Source organism: Notamacropus eugenii, chromosome 2 (genome assembly GCF_028372415.1).
Source record: "Notamacropus eugenii isolate mMacEug1 chromosome 2, mMacEug1.pri_v2, whole genome shotgun sequence".
Classification (NCBI taxonomy): domain Eukaryota; kingdom Metazoa; phylum Chordata; class Mammalia; order Diprotodontia; family Macropodidae; genus Notamacropus; species Notamacropus eugenii.
This window is the reverse complement of record NC_092873.1, coordinates 12,301,738-12,325,041: the sequence shown is the minus strand read 5'-3', so window position 1 is coordinate 12,325,041 and position 23,304 is coordinate 12,301,738. Positions and strand designations below refer to the sequence as shown.

At 46.8% G+C, this 23,304-nt stretch overlaps 1 protein-coding gene and 1 long non-coding RNA gene across 5 annotated transcripts in view; one reads left to right on the top strand and one right to left on the bottom strand.

Annotated features, from left to right (window-relative positions):
• Positions 1–1,811: 1,811 nt before the first annotated feature.
• MS4A13 (membrane spanning 4-domains A13) lies at positions 1,812–22,787 on the bottom strand. Of its 4 annotated transcripts, none has more exons than XM_072638769.1 (7): positions 22,677–22,787; positions 15,324–15,439; positions 12,950–13,090; positions 10,061–10,117; positions 8,937–9,056; positions 4,853–4,948; positions 1,812–2,562 (listed from the first exon to the last, which is right to left on the bottom strand). In XM_072638769.1, exons 2-7 carry the CDS (start codon positions 15,375–15,377, stop codon positions 2,377–2,379), a joined length of 654 nt encoding a protein of 217 aa, XP_072494870.1. In that variant the 5' UTR covers positions 15,378–15,439; positions 22,677–22,787; the 3' UTR covers positions 1,812–2,376. The 4 variants fall into 4 exon arrangements, with proteins under 4 accessions (XP_072494870.1, XP_072494872.1, XP_072494871.1 ...); XM_072638771.1 differs by having other exon boundaries at positions 15,386–15,439; XM_072638770.1 differs by having other exon boundaries at positions 15,324–15,436.
• LOC140524382 (uncharacterized) overlaps positions 22,783–23,304 on the top strand; it is a 58,497-nt gene continuing 57,975 nt past the window's right edge. Inside the window, exon 1 of the long non-coding RNA XR_011973702.1 lies at positions 22,783–23,142. This is a non-coding gene — a long non-coding RNA (uncharacterized lncRNA). The remainder of the gene's footprint in view (positions 23,143–23,304) is intronic.

Sequence of the window (23,304 nt, the reverse complement as noted above, 5' to 3'; positions counted from 1 at the left end):
CAGGGTCCTGGGTGATCTGGGGAGCCGGTGTAGACAGCCGTCCCTCTATCTCCACACTCCTCAGCCCACCCTGGGACAGGTGCACATCTCTCTGTGGGGACTGTCACTCAAGCTAAGTCCTGCTAACACGTGGCATCTCTGTAGCCCTCTCCCCACAACAGCTACACGTGTAGTTAACTTCGGGCACGGAGGACCGCTGAGTCCTGGGGAATCTGGATTCCTAGCCTTGTGGCTGCAGGTGGCCCCAGGTTTTAATCTTCGACAGACAGTCAAATTAAGGGTGTTGAATTTCTGAGACTGCATCAAGGTCTAAATCCGTTCAGTGGAATCCCCTTGGCCAGGGAGATCAGGCCAGTAAGAAGCCGGCAGGACTCATCCGACTAGGGAGCCGCTGCTCCCAGGGCTTGGCTTAACCGACGCCCTTCGGGAGGGTCCTCTGGCTGCCAAGAACATCCCACCCACGTACCATAGCCCAGGGCTTCTGCCTACGCCCCTTCTCAGTTTAAGGAGCTACCTACTACTGTTTCTTAGACAAAAGGCAAACTCATTAGCTTGGATTGTAAAATACGCCACCCTCTGGTTCCAAACCACTGTAATCCCGAGTGTTCCATCCCCACTCAAGTCCTCTCTTCTGCCTTTTCTTCCAAGGTATACTTGAAATGATACCTTCACTCTCTCTTTTCACACTCTCCATAAATCCTTACAACCTGGCTTCTAACTTTATTATTCTATCGTAACTGCTCTCTCCAAAGTTACTAATGATCTTTTAGTTGTCAAATCCAGTGGGCTTTTCAAAACCCTCGTTCTCATTCCCAGATCACTCCTCCAGGATACTCTCTTTTCTCTCCCCTGGACACCCACCTGGATACCTATCCTTCTCTCTCCCCTGGTGCTCCTCCTCCCTCTCTGACAGCTCCTTTTCAGTCTTCTTTGCTGTTTCCTCCAGATCACACCCTGGAAGGCGTCCCTCAGGGGTTGAAGGTCCCATGGCCTCTGTTGGTATTACCCACTGTCCCAGTAACCTTGGATATCTTATTCATTGGTTATGTGCTTTCTCTATTAATGGATTAAATAAATGCAATGCCTTAAATGTTTGTGGACTCATTTGTCTGAAGAGGAAAGAACAATACTGAGAAGAATGAGGGACAAGATAGTTTTGGAATTTCCAAGAGCTAATCAGGGAAAAGCATCATGGTAGGGTGGAGGGCCTCTTGATTGGGAATCAGAAGCCCTGGGTTCTTGCTTGTGTGACTTTGGACAGTCCACTTTCTCACTCTAGGGTTTATTTTCCTCGTCTGTAATATGCAGAAGGCATAGGCCGGGGAGGAAACAAACAAACCAAAACCATTGACTCTTGAGTCAGAGTCCTTGGGTTCAAGTCATATTTTCTTTGTGAACTTAGATGTCAGTTTTCCCATTTAAGAGATGAGAGGGTTGGACGAGAGAGATCCACTGTAGATCTAGCTTTATGACCCTTGACTAGGTGACTTCAAAGGTCCCTTTTAACTCTAGTTTGAAGAAAGGGCTATTTGGAAGTGAGAAAGCTTCATTTGTAGATTCAGGAATCATGAGGTTTTGGAATCACAGATGGACAGGACTTTAGAGGTGATCAGGTCTTACCCTTGTCATTTTACAAATGGGAAAATTGAGGCGCAGACAGCTCCCAGAGCTTGGTAGGGTGTGAGATGGGATTGGAAGCATGCCTTGTTGCCTGCATCCACATCCGCGACTCTATCTGCTGCCCCATTCTGACATGTGGAGAGAGTCAGAAGAGAAGAAAGCACAAGGAAGGAGAAAACACAATCAGCCAATGAGGTGAACCATTAACATGATTTATGTGCCTGACCCAAGGCTTCCTGGGGGACTGAGCCATTCAGAGGGAAGGGGAACCACCTGAACTGAACCCAGATCCATGGGAGAACTGGTTGCCCTAAGACCAATGAAACAGGTGATCATGGAATGAGGGGAAATAGGATTAACAGAAGTGACCCCTTCATAGCAGAAGAGCCAGCTGAGGTCAGGGTGGGTGACGTTTCCTAGATTCCCAACCTGATTCACTTTGGAGGTGGATCCAGGATCAGAGCTAGGGGCTTGAGTGGGGAGAAGTTTCTGCAGGCCAGGCCTGCCTGGGCTTCTGCCAAAAGACCTGGGGGGAGGGGGGTGGTCTTCTTCCATACACAGAGACAGGTTTTTGTAGACACATCAGAGCCGTGGCTGGGCACCAAGTTGGCCACCTCCGAGATATGACATGGAGAAAAGCCCAGGAGCTTCCTGGCCCCTACAGCACAATGGCATAGTGAGCATCTTCTCCCAGAGGAGGCCCCTGGCTGGCTGCTCTGCACTCTTGGCTGTGAGCATGGCATTCCCCACAAGGCCTTAGAAGGATGTCTCTTTTTTCAGCTCCTCTTTTCTTTCTCTGTCCTTGTCTTCCTCTTCCTCTTCCTCCATTATTTCCTCATTTTCATCATCATCATCTTCCTCCTCCTCTTTCTCAGCATAGTCTGCCTCTCCAACATCACAGTGTGTATCCTTCTCTGGTGTGTTCTCTTTCATGAAGCTATTCTAGGAAAGAAGGCAAACGCCTATCAGGGCTCAGCACACACAAAAGAAAAGTCCATGAGGTCTGCAGCCAATGGGGCCACCAGTACTCCCCAGGCAGCCCGGGAGGTCTCCCAGCTAAGGCTGCAAAGTGCTCATGGTGACCAGTGGGAAGGGTTGCCTTGGTGGGCTGGATGCTGACACCCACTCTGACGTGGGAAATCTGTGCTTTTCTAAGAGCCCCAAAATTACATGCCTAAAGACATATGGGAATGCAAGCTCTTCATGCAAAATTTGCTTTTCTGTTTTCTGCTTGCTTTTATTGTACTTTTTATAGTATTATGTTTTATTATTAATCCTCTCATTTTTTCAGGCTGGCCCGGAGCCTGGGGGTGCACGCCAGGTCTGGGGCCTTTTCAGCTTTTGAAGTCTCTTTACTCCAAGATACAGCCTGAACTTCTAGAGCTGGGGCTCTTAACCAGATTGATTTTAGGGGGTCAGTGGAGTCAGAGGAGAAGAAAAACGACACCTGCATCTGAAGTGGATTGGTTTCCTTAGCAATCCTATACATTTTATTATTAGTACCTTTTCATTTAAAGCCATAGTTCTGAGAAGTGGCCCATAGGCTTCTCTAGGCTGCCCAAGGGCTCCAGGCCACAAACAAAGGCACAGAACCCTGGCCTAGAAGCAGAATTATGCAGTGGCAAGAATGCTGGATTTGGAGGCCAAGGAACCGGATTCTGTCACTCACACTTTGTGACCTGATTTTGAGGCTCACCACCAGTGCTCAATCTGCAGTCCTACTCCAGACTCTTGCTAGTGAACTGGGACAGATTCCTCTTTGGATCCTAATTTGTTCATCTGCAGGGTGAGGGCACTGGATTCAATCATCTCTGAGATCCCTTTCAGCTGTGCCTCCTGGTCCTTTCTAATCCCTCCCACGAAAGTTCTAGTCCTCTGGAGCTATGGTCCCTGCCTTGGCCCCAAACCTAGAGAGTGACCAGTTAAAGAGAAATTATGGAACTAAATCTATTTAAGTTAAAGATCTCAAGACAAAGGCAAAAAGAAAAGGTGAGGCTGTCATCTTGTGGATTTGGAACATCCATCCCCAAGGCCAGCTTAACAGAGGATGGTTCTCTACTTTTGTACATAGATACTGAAAGATCCTTGATCCTGGTAGAGGGCTCTTCACCCTTCTTGCTCCACTCAAGAAAGATGGGATTCTAAGCAGTCAAGGGTTATCACTCCAGGGGCTGAGGATGGAAATCTTGGTCAGTTGTAGGATTTCTGAGAGGCTGGGAGTGTGAGAGAGGAGAAGGAATGGCAGGGTTCCAAGGTTGCTGTCTCTGCTGGCTGGCTGACCACAGACCAAACATCTAATCTTTGGGAGCCTTAGTTGCCTCCTCTGTAAAAAGAGGCTGGATCCAAGGGCTTCTTCACTCCCTTCCAGATTTGACTCTTTATGTTATGGACACTGAAATATAAATGTACCTATCCACATCAATCCTCACTGTCATCATTTAGTTTTGTCTTCTATTATGATGCTAGAAGGGAATCAGTTCCTTTCCTGATCCCAAATCTGGTGAAATAAGGCACTGTGGCCCCTGGGATCGAGATCAGAGGTCTAGAGTGGCCCACTCCACTGCAGGAACCATCTCTCATGATGGAGAGACCCTCTGCTCCAACCCTTTCAGAATATAGTTCTGGCCCCCTTGGGCCCCTTCAGTTTGGGGAAGCCTATGGACCCCTATTCTGAATCACATCCTTAAAAGCATCAAATCAAAGATGAAGGATTATAAAGGAAACCAATTCTATTGAAAAACAACTTGCAAAACATTTAAAAAACAATTTCACAGACTCCAAGCTAAAAGCCCCAGTTCTGGTGGGTCTGGTGGGTGGCTGTGCTGACTCAATATGAAACAATGGCAAATGACAGTGTATCTGAAAGAGCTCTCTAAGAGGGACCCCAGATCAGCCACATGGGACCTCTTTGGCCTTGGGCCTTCCACCTTGCCTTCCTGGGCCTCAGCTTCCTCACATGGAGAAGGAGGCATCTGCTCTCTTTCAATGCTCAACGTGTGATTCTGTGATTTGAGAAGGCTGTCCCTCCCTCTCCTGTCTTAGCACCATGTGTAGTCCCAAGCAAGGACACTGTCACTGTTGAATGGCTGAGTCCTCTTCTCATTACCTACATTTTTCTCCTCCCCAAACCTCCTTTACCAGGGCCTCTACACCTTTGGCTCCTTAGCCCACATGGGTCCGTGACACCCAGAAATGGATTATTTCCAGATTGACCAGAAAGAAGAAAACTCACCCAATTACAAAGTATGTAACAGATGTAGGTAAATGTGAGGCTGAACTCCAAGAGGGAGGTGACTAGCAAAATCATGGAAACCATCCTTCCCACATTCTGTAAAAGAAACAAAGGGAGAATTCATCACAACCTTCCTCAGTGAATAAGCACTCTAGAGAAGCAGAGGAGGGTCAGGGCACCTGAGGAGGGCATTCTAGGGTCAACATTGGGGGCTGCTGAGATTCACGAGCCTACTGCAAAACTGGCAGTCCTCAGGAATCTGCAAAGGCTAAAATTCTGGGCTTAAGTGTTTGTTGATTATCTAGCTTTAAGAAAGGGATGGAGAAAATGGTGGAGAAATTGTTCAACTGTGTCCGACTCTCTGTGACCCCACTTGGGGTTTTCTTGGCAAAGATACTGGAATGGTTTGCCATTTCCTTCTCCAGTTCACTTTACAGATGAGGAACCTGAGGTAAACAGGGTGCAGTGTCTGAGGTCAGATTTCAACTCAGGAAGATGAGTTCCTGACTCTAGGCCCACTATACTGTGGCACCTAGCTGTCCTATGGAGAAAATGGTAATAATGCAGATTAATTTCAGTGTGTTGGCTATGTTTGTTTTTTTCCTGTTAAATATTTACCAGCATACTTCCAAGTCTGCAGAGATACAGAAAGGATCTCTGTGGCTTCTGGGGAAATGGGGAGCTGATTCACCCTAACAGACTCACTGGTGACCAGTGAGCCAGAATGTCAATCCATCAACATCCAGGAGAACTGGAGAGGCAGTAGAACATAACAACATGACTAACCTTTACAAAGTACTTTACTTATTTCATTCAATCTTCACAATAGCCTTGGGGAAGTAGGTACTATTAGGATTCTGTCCATTTTACAGATGAAGAAACTGAGGTTAAAGGATGTCCAGTGACTTGCCCGGGGTGATAGGGCTGACATGTCTGAGGAGGGATAGTGACTGGGGTCTTCCTGACCCCCTAAGTCATCATTCTCTCCACTGGGTCACTTAGCAGCCTCTTAAACGCAGGGCTTCGGAGGTCTTGGGTTCAAATACAGCCTTCACCACATACCAGGTCAGTGTCCCTGGTGAAATAACTTAACCCTTTTGTGCTTTAGATAAGCCTCAGATAACTTCCACACTTGTATTTACCCACCCTGACTAAATCCTAGCTCCCTTGCATATGTTCCCATGATAAAAAAAAAAAAAAACCCAACCCTGTCAAGCAACCAGAACATCCCTTGTTTTCAAGGCTAATTCTCTTGTCAGTAGAAGACTGACTTGGAAAATCAATTCAACAGCAGAAAGCCGGTTGGTCAACCACAGATAAGAAGAGGAGCAGGAGAAGGTAAAAGAGACAAGACAATGCCCAGAAGTTTGGGCAGATCCATGTCAATCACCTGGGAAATACCTGCCAAGCAGATGGGGTACTGGCATCAGGAAGGTCCAGGCACTGCCCACTCACTCCTCCCTCCCACCAGTGCTAGATCAATTCTGTTACTGGCCATTTTTCATCATTCCTTTTGAGGCCACTAGATGGTGCCCAAGTGCACTGAGCCCTGCATCTGGAGCTTGTGAGCCTGCGTCAAGTCTCTTCAAGGCTGCCTTTGGTTAACCTCAGTTTTCTTCTCTGTAAAATGGAGATAACATAACAGCACCTGCCTGTTGTGAGGCGCACATGAGATAATGCCTGTACAGCGCTTCACAGGGAGCTGAGCATGTAGCAGGTGCTGTAGACGTGGCAGCTATTATGATAATTTCAGTCACAACTCCCCAATCCTCAGCCTTGAGAACCAGCGTTCTGTGCACTGTTGGCCTCTCTACACCCTCCAGAACCAAAGGAGCTGTGAATTGAACTGGGAGGCCATGGCTGTACTACATGTACGTATCAGTCGTTTTAGTTTGTCTGACTCTTCGTGACTCCATTGGGGGTTTTCTTGGCAAAATACTAGAGTGGTTTGCCATTTCCTTCTCTAGCTCATTTTGCAGATGAGAAAACTGAGGTAGAAAGGGTGAAGTGAGTTGCCTAAGGTCGGTCGTACAGCTAGTAATTTTCTGAGGCTAGATTTGAACTCAGAAAGATGAGTGTCCCTGATTTCAGCTCTTGCACGCTATGCACTATTGTAATGGGAATTAAAAATCTTCCTATCCAGTAACAGGCCTGGGGTGGGGCTGAGGGAGGCTGCTTTTGTATGAAGGCCCACACCTTTTTTTGATTGCTAATGAGGCTCGGGGTGGCATGCCCTCCAGCTCTGAAAAGTGTGTGTGAGGTGAGGTTTTGCTTTGGGGCTCAAATCACTGGTAGAGTCTTTGTGTGAGTAGGCCAGAGAGACTCAGGAACGCTGCTAAGGAGCGCCCCCACCCCCACTCTGAAAACCCAGATGGTGGTGCTTCTCTCTCTGGTAACAACGTATGTATTGCCTGTGGTCAGACAGTTGGAAGCCGTCTGTTGCTTTTTCTGTTTGTAATATCTGTTTGTATTTTCTCTGAAGTTCAAGGTGCTGACTTTTCCCCTGAACTAAGTGAATGTGCTTCATTAAAGTAAGATTGTTTGCCCCTTTTAAGGTTGCTTTCCTTAGAAAGGCAGATCTAGCAAATCAAAACAACTCTGAGGTACCACATCTGACTATCAGATTGGCTAACATGACGGAACAGTTAGATGCTGGAGAGGATGTGGGAGACTTGGAACACTAATTCATTGTTGGTGGAGCTGTGAGCTGATCCACCCAGTCTGGAAAGCACTGTGGAACTATGCCCAAAGGGCTACAACAATGTGCATACCCTTTGACCCAGGAATATCACTTCTAGGACTGTATACCCAAGAGATCATAAAAGTGGGAAAGGGTCCCACATGTACAAAAATATTTACAGCAGCTCTCTTTGTGGTGGCCAAAAACTGGAAATCAAGGAGATGCCCATCAATTGGTGAGTGGCTGAATGAACTGTGGTATATGAATGTAATGGAATACTATTGTGCCATAAGAAATGATGAACAGGAAGACTTCAGAGAGGCCTGGAAGGCCTGAAAGGCATATGATCTGATGCTGAGTGAAAGGAGCACAACCAGGAGAACTTTGTGCACAGCAACGACCACAGTGTGCAAGAGTTTTTGCAATGCAAGGACTTTAAAAAATTCCCAACGATCTTTTAAGGCAAAATGCCTTCCATACCCAGAGAAGAATTTTGAAATTCAATTGCAGAATGTGGCAGATCATTTTCTTTTGTATTACGTTTTGGTTTGTTATATGATTTCTCCCATTCGTTTTAATTCTTCTATACAACATGACTACAATGAAAATGTATTTAATAGGAACGTCCATATAGAACCTATATAAAATTATATGCCATTTTGGGGGAGGGAAGGGGGAGGTAGGGAGGGGAAAAAATAATCTAAGTTCTATGTAGTGATTGTAGAACACTGAAAACAAATAAAAAATATATATATATATATTGTAAAGAAAAGAAAAGCGCACCTAAGAACCTGTGCAGCAGGCCCTCCTGTGTGTGCTGGGGGGCTTGCTGTTACATTCATGTAACCTAGCATGACGGTGCAGACTTTACTATCCCTTTGTCAGGACAAGTGGTCCAGTGGTCTCTAGGGAGCTGCACAAAAAGCAGGCCTCAGACAAGTCACTGGGTCTCTGTCTGCCTTGGTTTCCTCATCTGTAAAGTGGGGATAATGACAGCACCTCCTTCCCAGGGCTGTTTGTGATGACTGAGATAAGCGTGGAAAGTACTTTGCTAGCCCTATACAAATGCTCACTGTCTTCCAGTCTCCATCTAAGATCCCATCAAAGAGGCGAAAACAAACCCCTTTTACCACATGGCCCAAGCAGACTTTGAGGGCTCCCTAGCTGCACATTTGCATTTGCAGCACAGGCATTGTTTCCTGCTTTGTTATTTCATCCCCAGGCGCTCCTAGCACAGTGAGAGCCACCTCTGTGGATCCTTCTGAATACCTGCTAATCGATAGTTTGGTCACTACGCGCACCTCCCTTGCCCGGTTCCTGCAGACAGCCTCCTCTGCCTTCCTGTTCCCCCAAACTCCACCATCATTTAGAAACTGGGACCTCTCTCCGTAAGTGGCTACTTACTGCTCTGGAAAAATTTTTATAGGAAATTTCATCTTCTGAACACAATTCAATGATGATGAGAATGATGCCAATTGATGCTATTGTGGCACTTACAAAGTTTCCAAAGAATGCCAATTTTCTCTGAAAAGGAAATGCAAGTTGAAATTAGGAGTAAGGAGATGACTTTGGAGGAAATGGTCTGGTTTTCTGTCAGGGGCCTTGGTGCCTAACCTTTGATCTAGTTTCTTTCCCTTTACAGTCTTTAGGACCACTGGGGCCTCAGCAACTGGGATGACCATTGAATTTGGGGTCACAAGACCTGGGTTTTTATTCTGACTCTGCTCTGTGCTGCAGGTCTGAACTCTGGTAAATTCCATGATCTCTCTCTGGGCCCATTATCTTCCCATTGTCCTTCAAGTGCCTTCCAATTCTAGAGCCCATCAGTTGGGAAACTGGGGTTCAGCTTTGTGGGTAACCCCTCTGAAAAAAAATCAAAGGGTTGTATTTGATCAAGGACCCTTAACCAGAGGTCCATAGGACTGCAGGGGGTTCATGAGTTTAGATGGGAATTATATAAATGAAATTTAGCATTTCTTTCCATTATGAATGGTGGCAACAAACATTATTCTGAGAAGGAGTCAGCAGGCTTCACCAGATTGACACCAAGATCCAAGAAAGATTAAGGACCCCTGAACTAGCTGTTTTCCAAGGTCTCCTCCAGGTCTAAAATTCCAGAATTTTAACTTTCTAGTCTACCAGAGGGAAGGAGAGAGGAATGGAGGGGGAGAGAGAGAAAGTGAGAGAGGAAAGATGATAGTCATACAGATCATATGAAGGACAAGAGAGCCCAAGAGGCACCCATAAAATCCACAAGGGCCTTGAGGGGTGCCTTCAGTACACTGAGCCTGCCTTGTGGAAAATCCTTAGGAGAACATGGACACAAATTTCCCAGGATGAGAAGGTGCAGGTGGATTTCAATCTGCCCTGGTGAAGGGAGTGCTGGGTCTGGGAAGGATCCTGAGTCCACTGCAGCCTTGGAGGAGGGGGACTGACTGTTCTGGGACTCTGCCATCTCTGCCTTAAAGCTCTCCTCCACCTTTACATAGAAGGCTGGCAGGTAGGCATTCCCACGCCTGCTGACTTACCAACTGGATGGAGGAGTACTTGGCTTCACTTACTGAGAGGATCCCGGACAGGAAGAACTGTGTAGAAAATACACATTGTCAGTGTCCTTGCTGAGTGGGACCCATCCCAGATCCCAGCCAGAACACAAAAGGAAGCCCCCAGGAGCACCCTCAGGTCATCCAGCCTCTGGCCCAAGCTCTCCAGGGCATCCACTGAGGAGAGCTCTCTTGGCTAGGGGGTGCTTTCCTAATGTTAAGCCCACTCACAACTTCTGCCTTTGCTCCTAATCTGTCTTCTGGAGTCAAAACAAACAGATCAAGTTTGACTTTAGAGTTCAGGGTTCACACCTGCCCATTGTCACTTGCCACCTTATGACTTGGCAAGCATTTTATTTCTCCAGGTCTCAGTTTCTTCATCTGTAAAATGAGGGCGTTGGGATTTGAGTGTTTCTGAGGTTCCTTCCAGCTCTGGGTCTCTGGTACTAAACCTAATCCCTCTGCCCTCACAGCTCTTCATATACCCATAGAATCCCTTCCTCATTTAAATTATTCTCAGATAAGCAAAAGTCTGTTTGGTGGCAATCACTTTCCCTTTTTTCCCCTTGGTAGCCCATGCTAAGTGCCCTAACGTCAGCCACTCAGAATCATGAGGGCAGAGCTCAGAGCTGCCAGCATCTAGCTGGCCTCAGCTGCTGAATCTGAGGCCACAGTCATGAGGCTGGGAAGCCCAGGGAGGTAGAGAGGGCCTATGTTTGTAGCAACAAAGAGGAATTCCTGGTGTGGAAGCTCCCTTCACCGAGGCAGATCATATCCCATCCAAGATTTAGTAGAGAAAGCAAATGGAGTTCCTTGCAGTGCCTCAAGTACGGGGACTTGCCCAAGACTACAAAGATAGTAGGTGGGGGGATGAGAGCCTGGGTCTTCTGACTCTAAAGCAGACTTGTAGGCACTCTACCATATTGAGCCTGGGACCCTAACTTGTGTCAGGGATCTCTGAACTCCTCTGAGCATCACAATTCAATTCAACAAACATTTATTAAATGCCTACCATATTCAAGTTAGTGTGCTCCATTCTGTCCCTGTGACTTCCTTCAAGCAGCCTGGTACTCACATTATCAATGACAGGGTGGCCACTGCTACTTTTTTATGGTAAGAAGGTGATGCCACCCAGGGTCACATGGCCTATGCACTGGCTGGAGCCTGGGAACCTGAATATCTTGTGAGCTCAGGCAAGTCACCTCCCCCTCTCTGGGACTCTGTAAAATGAAGCAGTTGAATGAGCTGGTGCCCACTCGAAATCTTGACTCTTCAATGGTCAGTATGGATCCTAGCTCAGTGCTCTCAGATGTACAACCCACAAATGATATGTTTGGAGACACAGAGGGAGCGGTCCTCTCTCCAGTGAACATGGGAGAGGCATGTCCTTTGGTTTATGACTACCATCCCTGGAGGCAGCAGCTATCGATAGCACTAAAATATTCTCTCTTCCCTGCTTGCCAGTACCATTGGCTGTTCCCCAAGACAATGAGTTTATATAAAAATGCCTATCTTGGCAGGCAGAGGCTAGAATGAACAGTGAGCTCAGATCTGTTGGTGGGGCCTTTAACTCCTTTCCCAATGCTGCTTCCTCCAGCTTCTCCTCCTGATCTTCCAAGGTCTAGCTGGGGCAACCTTGCCCTTTCTTGGTATCCAGGTTCCAAGTCTGTCTTGGACTCTTCGTCCACCTCTCTCTAGGCCTCTGCCTTCCTTTCAGAGCCCAGTCCAGCTGCTCACTTGGAGCATGAGGTCAAAGGGAAAGAAGACTGGCTCTAGAGTCTGAGGCCCTGGGTTTGAATCCCACCTGAGACATTAGGCCTCACTGGCCCTATCTGTAAGATGAGGGGATTGAAAGTGACGGCCTGAGGTCCTTCCTAGTGCTACCTTAATGATATTGTAATTTCTGCAACTGGGTCGTGTCCTCTCCCCCTCATATTTACTGGGGTTTGGAGGGTAAGATTCTTGAGGACAGCCCTGCTTTGTTTGTCTTTGTTTTCTCAGTCTCTAGCACAGAGCTGGGCACATGGAAGAGACTTCATAAATGCTTGGTGAACTGAGTTCATTTCTGAACTCTACAAGGACACTGTGGGGTAATGATAAGAACCTCAGATTTGGAGGCAGCAGAGGAAACTGTGTTCAAATCCTGACTTCAGTTTTTATTAGTTGTGTGACCAATGGCAAATAACTCCCTCTCAGAATCTGTTTCCTCATTTTGAAATGGGAATAGCACCTACTTGCTTTGCCCTGGCAGCTGAGATCTCTGAAGAGGCCATGGGAAAGTCAAGTGTTAGTTCTGAAAACAATGTATGGGATGATGTATGTCATGGCCTCACAGATGAGATACCTCCAAAGGACTACCAGTCTGGAGCTACACAGGCACTGGGAGGCTGTACAACCCTCTCATTTTATATCTGGGGAAACTGAGGCCCAGCAGGATGGACTAGTTTGATACCACATAAGGGCAGGATTTAAACTCAAGGTCTTTTGACCTCTCGGTGTGTTTCACTGTACTGTGCAGCCTCCTTCCTTGCAGGCTTGAGTCATTTTGACCACTGAACACTGGGGGCTGTGCGCCATGTTTAAAAAGAGAGGAGCCTTTACTGAGCACCTACTACATACCCAGTACTGTGCTAAGCTCTCTACAAACAGCATCTCCAGACTGTGCCACAGGAGGTAGAACTCTGCTGGGATGGAGAGCGTTAAGCAGTTCTTTTGTATGAAAACAGCTCCCTCAGCCCTCTCCTTAGCTCACAGATATACTCTTGGTAAATATCTCAAAATATGAAAGTCTTTCTTTTCCTTACCACTATCCCATGGGGTGGGGGTGGGGTGGAGGCGGGAAGACAGAAAGACAGGGGAGGGTATTCTACTCACACTGATTGCCCATGATGGATACTGTACTCTATAGGTTATAGGATTATATATGCCAAAATATCCTTCTGGCTGTTTGCTATAAAGGTCAAACAGGAAATACCACATTAACATGTGGAAGGAGCTCATCATGATCTGGACGACCTGGGAGAAGAGAAAATGGTCAGCATGGGCACAGTGCAAGGGATGTCCCAAAGGAGAGAGGAGCTGGGTGCTCCCACCACCCATTCACAGGGCCAGATGGTCATGGATGGGTATGTTAGTCCAGAAGCAACTGGAATTCATCGGAGGGAGACTGATCACAGAGGTGTTACAAAGGTCGTCCCATAGCAAAAGAGCTGGATTCTTATATAAGGACTTTGGTAAAGCTAATGGTACTACTGGTCATTCTTCTATCCAGGCTGGCCTTGAGAAAAGCAAACTAGGACTCAAGGCGTCAAGCTTCCTCTAAAGGCTCAGGGAGGCTGTCCCTTTTGAGTTCTAGCACTAGGCACAGGTATGCCCACCCACCCACACACTTGCACATGCCTTTTAACAATGGGTGGAGTGCTCTACCAGTTAGCACCAGGCAGTCTTATGTCCACCCTAGCACTGAAGACTCTCTTCTCATTATAAAGGAGGAATTCATTTTTACGTCCCAAGTCTACTAAAACTGGCCTGGATTTCCCTGTACGAGAGTGGGGAATAGACTGAGCTGAGGATGAATCCTTCTCAGCATGTATTAAATCATTGGATAATTATTTTAAAGAACAGGATTATGGGCAAACAGGCAAACTTGGTTGTGAGGGATGCCATTGTAAATCAAACCATCATCCTCCCACCGACTTGCTCTGGGGAGATGGAGTGGATGTTTGCAACCAGAAAACTCATATTCAGACCCTGGCTCTACATTTGTGACTACGCACGAACTATGTCACCTCCCTGGTCCTCAGTTTCCTTCTCTGTTAAAATGAAAGGATAGTTCTCCAGCTCTCCTTCCAAGCTCATTAGTGGTTGATCCTTGGCAGCTGGTGACCACTTTGCTTTAGGAAATCTAAGGCCACAGTTTTCAATTTCTCATTCAAAGTCAAATGTTTCTGTAATACAAACAATCACCCAACTTCTAGGGATTTTGTGTGTATAACTTTTTAAAATGGAGGATACAGACCCATAATGAATTTGGAAGCCTGTCAGTATTTTCCCAACTTTCCCAGCCAATGACCAAGAGGATCCCTAAACGGACTTGGGATGGTATACTATTCAGTACTTATTGGAAATTTGCAGGAAATTCACAGCAACAAAGCCCTAGAATGCTCCTCAAGTTAGAGTATTTTGAATGCCTCCAGGTGTGCACACTTCCTAGAAAGGAGTTTTGATTCTTAAATTATAAGCAACATTATGACTTACAAAGGAACATTTTTTAAAAGCAAATTTTGTCCCTAATTTTTGAGTCACAAATTAGGAATAAAGTAAGTTGATCACAGTCAAAGATTAGTAAAAGATGGGATCATAAGAAGTCATTGCCTTCTTTAAAATTTATTTTATAGAGGTATCATCTCAAAAACAATGCTGAATAATTCCTTTATGTATATGTGTTTTAGTATATAACTCTATTTTTGCCTTTTTGAAAAATGCTTACAAAAGCATATTCATCTCTCAGTGAGGAACGTAGTTTTGAACCTGGTTGTTCAAATCACACAAGGTATCACTGTTCACTTGGCAGCAGGGTATTCTATTGATGGCAAAAGGTGGGTCACCCCAATAACCTCAGTTATTATTCTTACTTGGGGGCTGGGCCCTATGAAACTAGATAGGTGCATGTGGCCAAATTGGCTGTAGAACCTGGCAGATACGAAGTATGGATACTGGGCTGGTGAAAGGTGATGGCACAGGCCTGTGTAGCTTGAATGGAAAGAGAGCTTGGCATGACAAACAGAGGGAGGGATTTCCCCAATTCGGGGCAGAAAGGTTTCCCACAATAATGTGGATGTGAACAGACAGATTATGAACATCCTCTCTGCCTTCAAAGGCTTGGTGTCTAACAGAAGAGTCAAAAGAATGTTCACTGCAACATAAAGGAACAGAACAAGCTAATAAAAACTGTCTCTGTCCTCGGGAAAACACAAGAAGTAAAAATAGCTGTTCCTATTTCTTTTAGGTCTGTTGCGGTGTGCATCAGCTTGGCTGGAATGTCTCAGGACCTGCGTTAAGCTCTCGTTTCTTTAGGGACATTGGTTTTGGGTCTAACTCCTAAGACACTGGAGCATGGGGTACAGTGAGCCACCTGGAGGTAGCAGGCCCTGATGCTCCTTGGAAGACCTCACCAAAGCTGTCCCATTTCCTCAGAGTCAAGTAACCATCCTTTTTAAATGGAGAGTTCACAGGAAGTCACACTCACCCCTAACACCATGCTGTCCAAGAGAGAAAGCTTTTCTACAGGGAAGTGAAGCATGTTCGTACCGAGTCTGGTGGGTCCTCCAAGCAAGTCCCAAGAAGACCTCTATAAACCAGCTACTGCAAAACACCAATGTGCTTGGATCAGAAGAACATAAAATAATAGCCTTGCTTCTTCCTGGGCAGCCTGACCTTCCAACCTCACAGGAATGTGGTTACTCTTCCAGGATTCTTAGAGATGATGTCACTGGCAGAGAGCAAGCCACTCTAAGACACATTGGGACAGAGTGAAAAGAAAGCTGGATTTGGAGGCAGATGAATTGGGTTTGAATCCAGACACTGCCCTTCTGGGTCTCAATCCCCTCTACAAAATAAGGGTGTTGAACTCAATGCCCTTTAAATCTATGATCGTATGAGTTGCTCCCCATCAGTAATAATGAGGGAGTTGGACAAAATTATCTCTTGTACTCTTTTCACTTTAAATTCATGTTCCTAAACTATGTAGTCTTGATTTCAGTGGCACTAGAAAATGCTGTTAGTGTGCACATACTTTTACTGGATGAGGAAATGGCATTGCCAGGAGATAAAGTTATAATGATCTGGGTTGTCTTATGGAAAAATTCTTAATGCTTTTTTATTTAAATTTATCAAGGGTAAGTAGGTACTCCTTGCTTATCTTGGCCTTCTACTCCCTCTTACCCCTGTGAGTTCCATCACTCTCCTTGACAAAGGAAAAAAACCAAAATAACAATGCCTTCCCCCTTTTGCTAAATATCCTCATCTCATCCTCCCCAAGCACAGGAGCTAAACCTTCTTTGATCCTTCTATTTCTCCTAATGTAGCCACCTGCCTCTCATTTTATTATCCTTAGATTTCCTTGCCTGTCTCAACTCGAGTTTTAGAATGACTGATCCTATCTTTACAAGACTACATCACACTTATGTTCATCTTGCTTGCTTCCATCTTCTTTGCATTTCTTTTTAAAACAGTTTGTTGGAGATTTCAATGTCCAATCATGTTTATCTCTTCACATAATCCCAATTTTCTTCTCATTTGAACCGTTTCATTTTTGCATCTTCAAAATTTCATTGTAGATTATTTCCCATGTTTCCTGAGATTTCCCTGTAGAATTTTAGTCCTTAGGATCTTATCTATCCTTCCTTTGTACTTAAAACCTGCTTTCCCCAAATCTAGAGTGCATCTCAGACCATACTTGGATTGCCTCTCCTCTATCATAAACTCTAGGAGGAAATGGTCACTTCCCTCAAGAATTTCTTTCTGTCTAGATATACCAGACAGTCTGTAGTATACTCCAATGACAAAATAACTTCTGTTTTTCCCTCCCCTGACCACCCAAATGTTTTCCACCATGCATCCTTATTCTAGTTACTAGATTTCCTCAAGTGAACATACCTTCTTACTATATAACGCTCCCCTCTCCCTTCCCCACTTTTACCTTTCCTGAAAGTAGATATTGTATGATGACTTGAAACCCAAAGAAGGCTTAGATCAAAAGACCAAAAATTTAGAACTGGAAAGGACTTCAGAAGTCATGGAGTCTAAATTTCTCATTCTACTGATGAGAAAAATGAATCCTGGAAAATTTGTCTTGCCCAAGGTCAAAGAAGTGGTAAGTAGCAGAGTTTGGATTTGAACTCAAGACCATTGATTCCAAATCCAGCACTCTTTCCACTGAGCCATGCTGCATCTGTCTCTGTTGAATGAAATCTGCTCAATTAGAGCCAAATTCCAGTCATGAGTTTTATGCTACTAAGACAATAATAGCTGGGGGCTGGATTTGTAATTGCATTGGGATAGGGATCTCCTATATGAAGAAACTCCCCCTACCAATGTTGACTGATCCCTCCTCTGAAAGTTAATCTTAGAGAAGTTCTTGAAGAACCAAGAGATTAAATGACTTGCCCAGCATCATATATAGACCATACATATCAGAGGCAAGGCAACTTAGATTTCAGGAACAACTCTCTATTTATCCTATCATACTACCTCCGAGATATCTAAGGGGAAGCTAGGTGGCATGGTGGACAGAGTGCTGGACCTGAGTCTGAAAGACCTGAGTTAAAATGGCCTCATAGGTATTAAAATAAAATGGCATATTGTTGGGGGTGTAAGCTCAGTTTTCACGTGGACAGTCTCGGGCAGGTAAAAGTGAGGACTTCTAAACCTCAGAGTTCTCATGTGGCCCCCCAGGGAACAGCTGGGGATTGAGGCATGAAACATGGGCTATCTCGTGCATTTCCACCTCTTCTCAGTGGGAAACTTGCTGGGGAGAGCATCCCACCCTTGAGATTGGCCCATGGTCTGAGCATAACTGTTGTTGAATAGCTAGGGGCTGAGAGCACGCATGGTATTCAAGTGCAAATTATGCGGCGGGAGAGCTTAAGTAGGGACAGGAAAGCCTGAAGGCATTCTGCCGAGGAGCCCTTGGAGGGAAGAGGGTCCCTCCCCTCTTCCGCTCCCATGCTCTTGCTGTATGATCCTTGCCCCTTGGGAGGAGAAGGATTCCTCTCTCCTGAGGAAGAATTCACCCTGCATATGGATATGTAACTAAGACCCTGAATAAAGCCTAACCCTTGTTCAGCTCTGGAAAGTCTCTTCTCTCAACACGTTTATCCGGCTGATCACCGAAGACCTGTGAGAGGTAAGAAGACTCGGGTAGCTCATCGGCCTCTAGGCCGAACAGCCTATAGGACTCACTAAACCTCTTTGCCTCAGTTTCCTCATGTGTAAAAGTGGAGATAATAATAGCACCTCTCTTAGGGATGTTGTAAGATAATAATATTTGTAAAGCACTTTGTGACACTTAAAATGCTAGCTATTTATTATATTATTGTTGCTGTTACCATTATTACCTAAGAGGTCAAATTTACCTCCTTGGGTTAGGACCTTTTGTTCTTCTTGCTTGTTGCCTAAACTTTGGGTAGTTATGGCCAAGAGTTTTTACCACTGACTCTCCTCTTAGGTTCTCTCTTTTATGAATTTCTGATATCCCAAATGCTGTTCTTTCATTGCAGCTAGAGTATCTAGAGTATCTTGTTTGTGGATGAACACAGACATAAACAAACTTTTCCCTCTTTCACTCTTTTTAGTTCCAAATTCTTTTGATTAGATCTGCACAACACCTTGAATGATTATACTTTTACCAGTCCCCAAAAGATGTATTCCATCTCTGGTCAGGAATCTGGCATCCCTATATTTGAAATTGTGGTCTAGAAGTCCAATTCCCATTTTCTTAGCCAGTTGTTTACTTCCCCAAACCCCTTTTCTCTTCATCTTTTCCTTTCGATTGGCAGCTGTGAAGGAAACAAAACATTTGCCCCTCCTGTCTTCAGTGTCTTGTTCAAGACTATAATATCTGGCAATATTTGTGAGGCGCACGTGGGTCAATGTCATCTGCTTTGATGATTCTTGGGAGATTCTGTCTTATGTCTTGGGTGCATGCCCGGCAAAGACAATAGACTTTATTAGCTTCTTCAGTTCCCACAGCAGGGGATCACCTGCTACTCCTACTCTTGTCTTCTTCCTTTGGCCCTCAATGGGTCATCACCTGACAGCTTCAATGGCTCTGCTAAGTCCTTCTCTGGAGGACAAGTGGCTTCTTCCTCCTCGATGCATTGCACCTCTCCAGGGAGAGCTTAAAATCTGTGTTTTAGCTCCAAGAGTACAAAAACGACTCAGACTACTGTCCCAGAATGTGTCTCATCCCTAAAGCAGTATCTTATTCTTGACCTCCACCCCGGCTCAACTGAGGGAAATGCTTTTTCTGTTTACCTTCGAGGGTGAGGAGACAACATCTAGCTAAAGTTGGACAGTGCACATGGCCTGCTTCTCTGCACTTACAGTACAGGGAAGAGACATGCCCATGTGAGGCAATCTTGTTCCTTAGGAAACTCAGCCAGAGCTACCCTTCCCATGGTCCAGATCAGAGCTTCTTAACCTTTTTTGTGTGTCTCAGACCCCTCTGGCACTCTGCAGAATCCTAGGGACACTTCCTCAGAACTCTGTTTTAAATGAACACATAAAATATAAGTGTTTATAAAGGGAGCCAAAGGTTAGTGAAAACAAAGATGGACCACAGCTGAAGAGTTCCTGCTCTAGAGGCTCACCTGGGTGTCACTTCTTTTAAGTGGGTTAGTCTAATTAAATACACTGGCCCTACCAGCAACCTTTCCCATTGGATTTAAAGTTACAGAAGCTTTATTCAAATCCTGTACCTGCTACTTCCTAGCTGTGTGACCTTGGATGAGTCCCATCCTTTTTTGGCTTGTTTCCTTATATCTGTAAACTGAAGGGGCTGGGTCTGATGACTTCTGAGATCTCTTCTGGCTCTCAATCCCATTCCAGCACCTCTTATGGGCTCCCCTCCCCTATCCCTCACTGGTAATGGCACATTGGGTGCCTAGATGGGTGTCCCAGGACCAAGGGCAATTCCATGCTTGGTTAACCTCCTGACGCTGCAGCTTATCAGCAAGTTTCCATGAACGATGAGCCAGTAGATTCAATTAGCTCTCAGAAACTGGTTTTACTAAACTATCACAGCAAAAAGAGTAGTTACAAGTGTTCTTCCCCTAACCTTGGGTTCATATGGATTCGGGACAGAGGTAGGGGGAGAATTGGCATGAACAGTAGTGAGGCACACATAAACACACATTGCTAAGGTGACCGACTTCAATGTCCTTTCTTTTCCCAGAAAAGGGGAAATTCATTGAGACAGGACATCAGTGTTGGTAATAGATGGATCACTCTACCAGGCTTGCTCCTTGTGGGATGATATGTCTTGAAAGGACAGGTCAACCCACTTGACTTCCTGGGCTCAGTATTTGATGAGCAGTTGCAGTCTTTATCACCTCTAGTCTCTGACTCAGCAGGGGGCAATTGTGTTCTTTTCAAAGGGAGTGTTGAGTGTTCATTCATGTCAACCAGAACGTTACTGGACCAGGCTCTTCCAGCAAAGGCAGTGAGCCCTAGGTCAGGACTGGCAGAAGCCTCTCCTCAGATTCCTTTAGGGCCTTGGCTCTTAGATCCAGCCTCTCCTATTCAGAAATTCTTCCTGGCTCATACCATAACCCCCTTAGTGAGGGCTCCTTATCCTCACCTATGGCAATCACCAGTGTCATTTCCTCGATTTCCATTGGGGATCTTATGTGAGCGGCTGGGGTATGGATCTGGAGGTAGCAGGATGGGGGGGAGGGGGGAGAGAGAAAGGGAGAAGGGGAGGGAGAGAAAGAGTTCATTTTTTTTTTGCTGGCCTTTATCATAAGCATCCTGGCTTACAGAGAAAAGGCTTCTACTTCACATTTCAATAGCTTGGTCTTTGCCTCTTCTGGACCTTCAGATCCACTCTAAAGGGGGTTCACCCTTACACAGTGAGTCTCCCCAAACATTACTGACAAAACCTTTGCACCCACAGTCCACAATATCAGTGTGATGTCAGTCAGCTGTGAGGTACCCAGAGGCCTGAACTAGATAGAGACTTTTGGTTTTGTTATAACCACTGACAGGGTGTATCAACTAATCAGTTAAGCACAAATAATAAAGTCCAAAACATCAGACCAGGGTGGCCAACCTTCAGCCTGGAGGCCGCATGTGTCCGTCTAGGTCCTTAAGTGCAGCTCTTTGAGTGAATCCAAACTTCACAGAACAAATCCTGTCTCTTTCCACTCCATGCCTCGTACCCCAGCTGTCAAACACCTTCCTAATGGGCAGATCTGACCACATCATCACCTCCAGGACTCCCGATTCAGCTCTTTGGCCCATTCCGCCTGTTTCCCCTCCACAGACTCTGGAGTTGGGTCTTCCTCAACGTTTGTCTCTCAAGATGCCCTGTTTCCCATCTCCTGAGGCTACGCATTGCTCCTGGCTGTTCCATGTCTGGACGTATCTCACTCCTCATCGAGGCTTCCTACATTTCCTGGCTTCTTCATGCCCCATTTTCTGCAAGAAGTCTTTTCCAAGCCTCCCTAATCTTCGTGATTTCCTTCTGAGAAAGTAGCCCCAATTTATCCTGAGGAGATCTTGTTCATATGTATTAGACTGGGAGCTCCTTGAGGGCATGGATTGTTTTCGCCTTTCTTTGTATCTCCAGCTCTGAGCATAGTGCCTAGCACACTGTAGGCCTTTAATCAATGTTGGATTTCTTCGCTTTTTAAAGTTTTCTTACCACTTTGTGTTTTAACATCACAGTCATTTCTGGATATATTCCTCCTCCTCCAGCGCCCAAGGTTCTTTCTTTGTAACAAAGATTTTAAAAGAAAACAGTGACTATGTCTGTTAGTACATATAGCATTCTGCACCCACAGTCCCCCTTCCTTTCCTCCTCTCTGCTCTGGGACCACATCTGATCCTTATAATCCCACAGCATTGCAGAAATGTAAATTAAAACAACTCTAAGGCACCACCCAACCTATCAGGTTGGTTCCGATGACCGAAGTAGCACCAGGGCGGACAGCAGAAGTGTGTGAGTCATTCTGTCTGAACGTGAGGTCTAGAAAGCCAAGCTCGGCGGCACCATGCCAAATGGTTCAAGAACGTTTATAAGTAAATCTTCAAGATGGGCATGAGATAAGAGGGGGCAGCGCACAACAGCGGCTCTGGAGTTTCTACCCAGCTAAGTCTTTTCTGACCTCCCCGGCTTCAGTCTCCTCAGCTGTTAAACGGGGGGAGCTAGATGGCAAGGTCTTCAAGGTGCCCTAGGAGCTGCCCACGCCTCCGCAGCATGCCCTCTGCTCCCGGACCGCAGTGATTAGGCGTCTACCGCATGGCCCGTGCCTGGCACTGCGCACTTTTACAGGCGTTACCCCCTCCACCAGCCTGGCGGGGAGGGCCCCGGCCGCGGGAGCTGGGGGGGCAGCGCGATCCCACGAGGCTGGAAGCACCTTCATTAGGACGGGGAATGGGGGCCGATCCATCCTAGGCCGGTCACCGCTCCGTGGGGTGGGGGATGGGGGCGGGGCACGGGCCCCTTGCCCAGGCCCCTCCTTACCAGGCTCCATAAATTACAGAAACAGGGAAAAAAGACCCTCCCTCTCCGTCCTTGGGGTCGCACGAGTCAAGGCAGGGTCAGCACAGTGGGGGTGGGGGGAGGGCTGCGCCCCTCCCTCAGGCCCGCCAGGGGGACCCCGACAAGGCCCCCCGCTCCCCACGCCGGACTCAAGGGGTGGTGGAGCTTAATTCGCCCGTTTTACAGAAGAAGAAACTGAGGCCCAGAGAGAGGAGGGGCTTTGCCCACAGTTACGGGGTGGTCGGGGGCACAGCCTCCCCCGGCCCTCTTCCTGCCACGCCAGCCAAGTTCCCCGGCCGCCCCCACCCCACCCCACTCCTGGCCGAGCCCACTAACCGCTCAGGTCCCCGGCGTTACGCTCCTGGGCCGGGGGCTGCGCCGCGCTCGGCTCTGCTCCACAGGGGGTGCTCGCGAGCCCCACGTACTCGACTGCGCCTGCGCCCTGGGCGCCCAGTGCGCGCGCACCCTAGAGCTGGGGGAGGGGGAACTTCGGGGGTTATGGGAGGGCGTGTGCAGCCAGGGAACCACACGTGGCGGTGAGGAGGCAAAGCTCAGGGTCACGTGCCGCCAATGAGCCCCGGGACTGCAAGCGAGGTCTCACTCCTTCCCCTAGACCCTCAGTGTCCTTCTCTGTGACTTAACGTTTGCAGGAGGCTTTGCAAATAGACATCATCTCTGTCCACCCTCCACACAACCGTGGGTCAGACAGACTGACATCATCCCCATTTTACGGGGGAGGAAACTGAGGCAGCCAGAAGTTGGTGACTCAGCCTGGGGCCGGGAAGCTAGTGAACATCTGAAGGTGAGTCTGAACTCAGGTCCTCCAAAGCTCGAAGCCACCAGGACGATTCACTGAATGGTCCGAGGGAGAACCCCAAAGGCGTCGGCCTCCACGGGCCAGCGCCCCCCGCTGCATCCTGGGCCGTGTCTGGGCCCTGGACCCGACAGTGAGGCCGGTGCCCTG

What these genes read in the sequence shown, in the direction of transcription:
- MS4A13 (XM_072638769.1), bottom strand. Translation starts at nt 15,377, where the DNA reads ATGCTTCACTTCCCTGTAGAAAAGCTTTCTCTCTTGGACAGCATGGTG. An exon ending in AGTACTCCTCCATCCAGTTG is followed by an intron (nt 9,057 to 10,060) that starts GTAAGTCAGCAG and finishes TTTCCTTTTCAG; the next exon opens with AGAAAATTGGCATTCTTTGG. An exon ending in GTTACATACTTTGTAATTGG is followed by an intron (nt 2,563 to 4,852) that starts GTGAGTTTTCTT and finishes CTTCTTTCCTAG; the next exon opens with AATAGCTTCATGAAAGAGAA.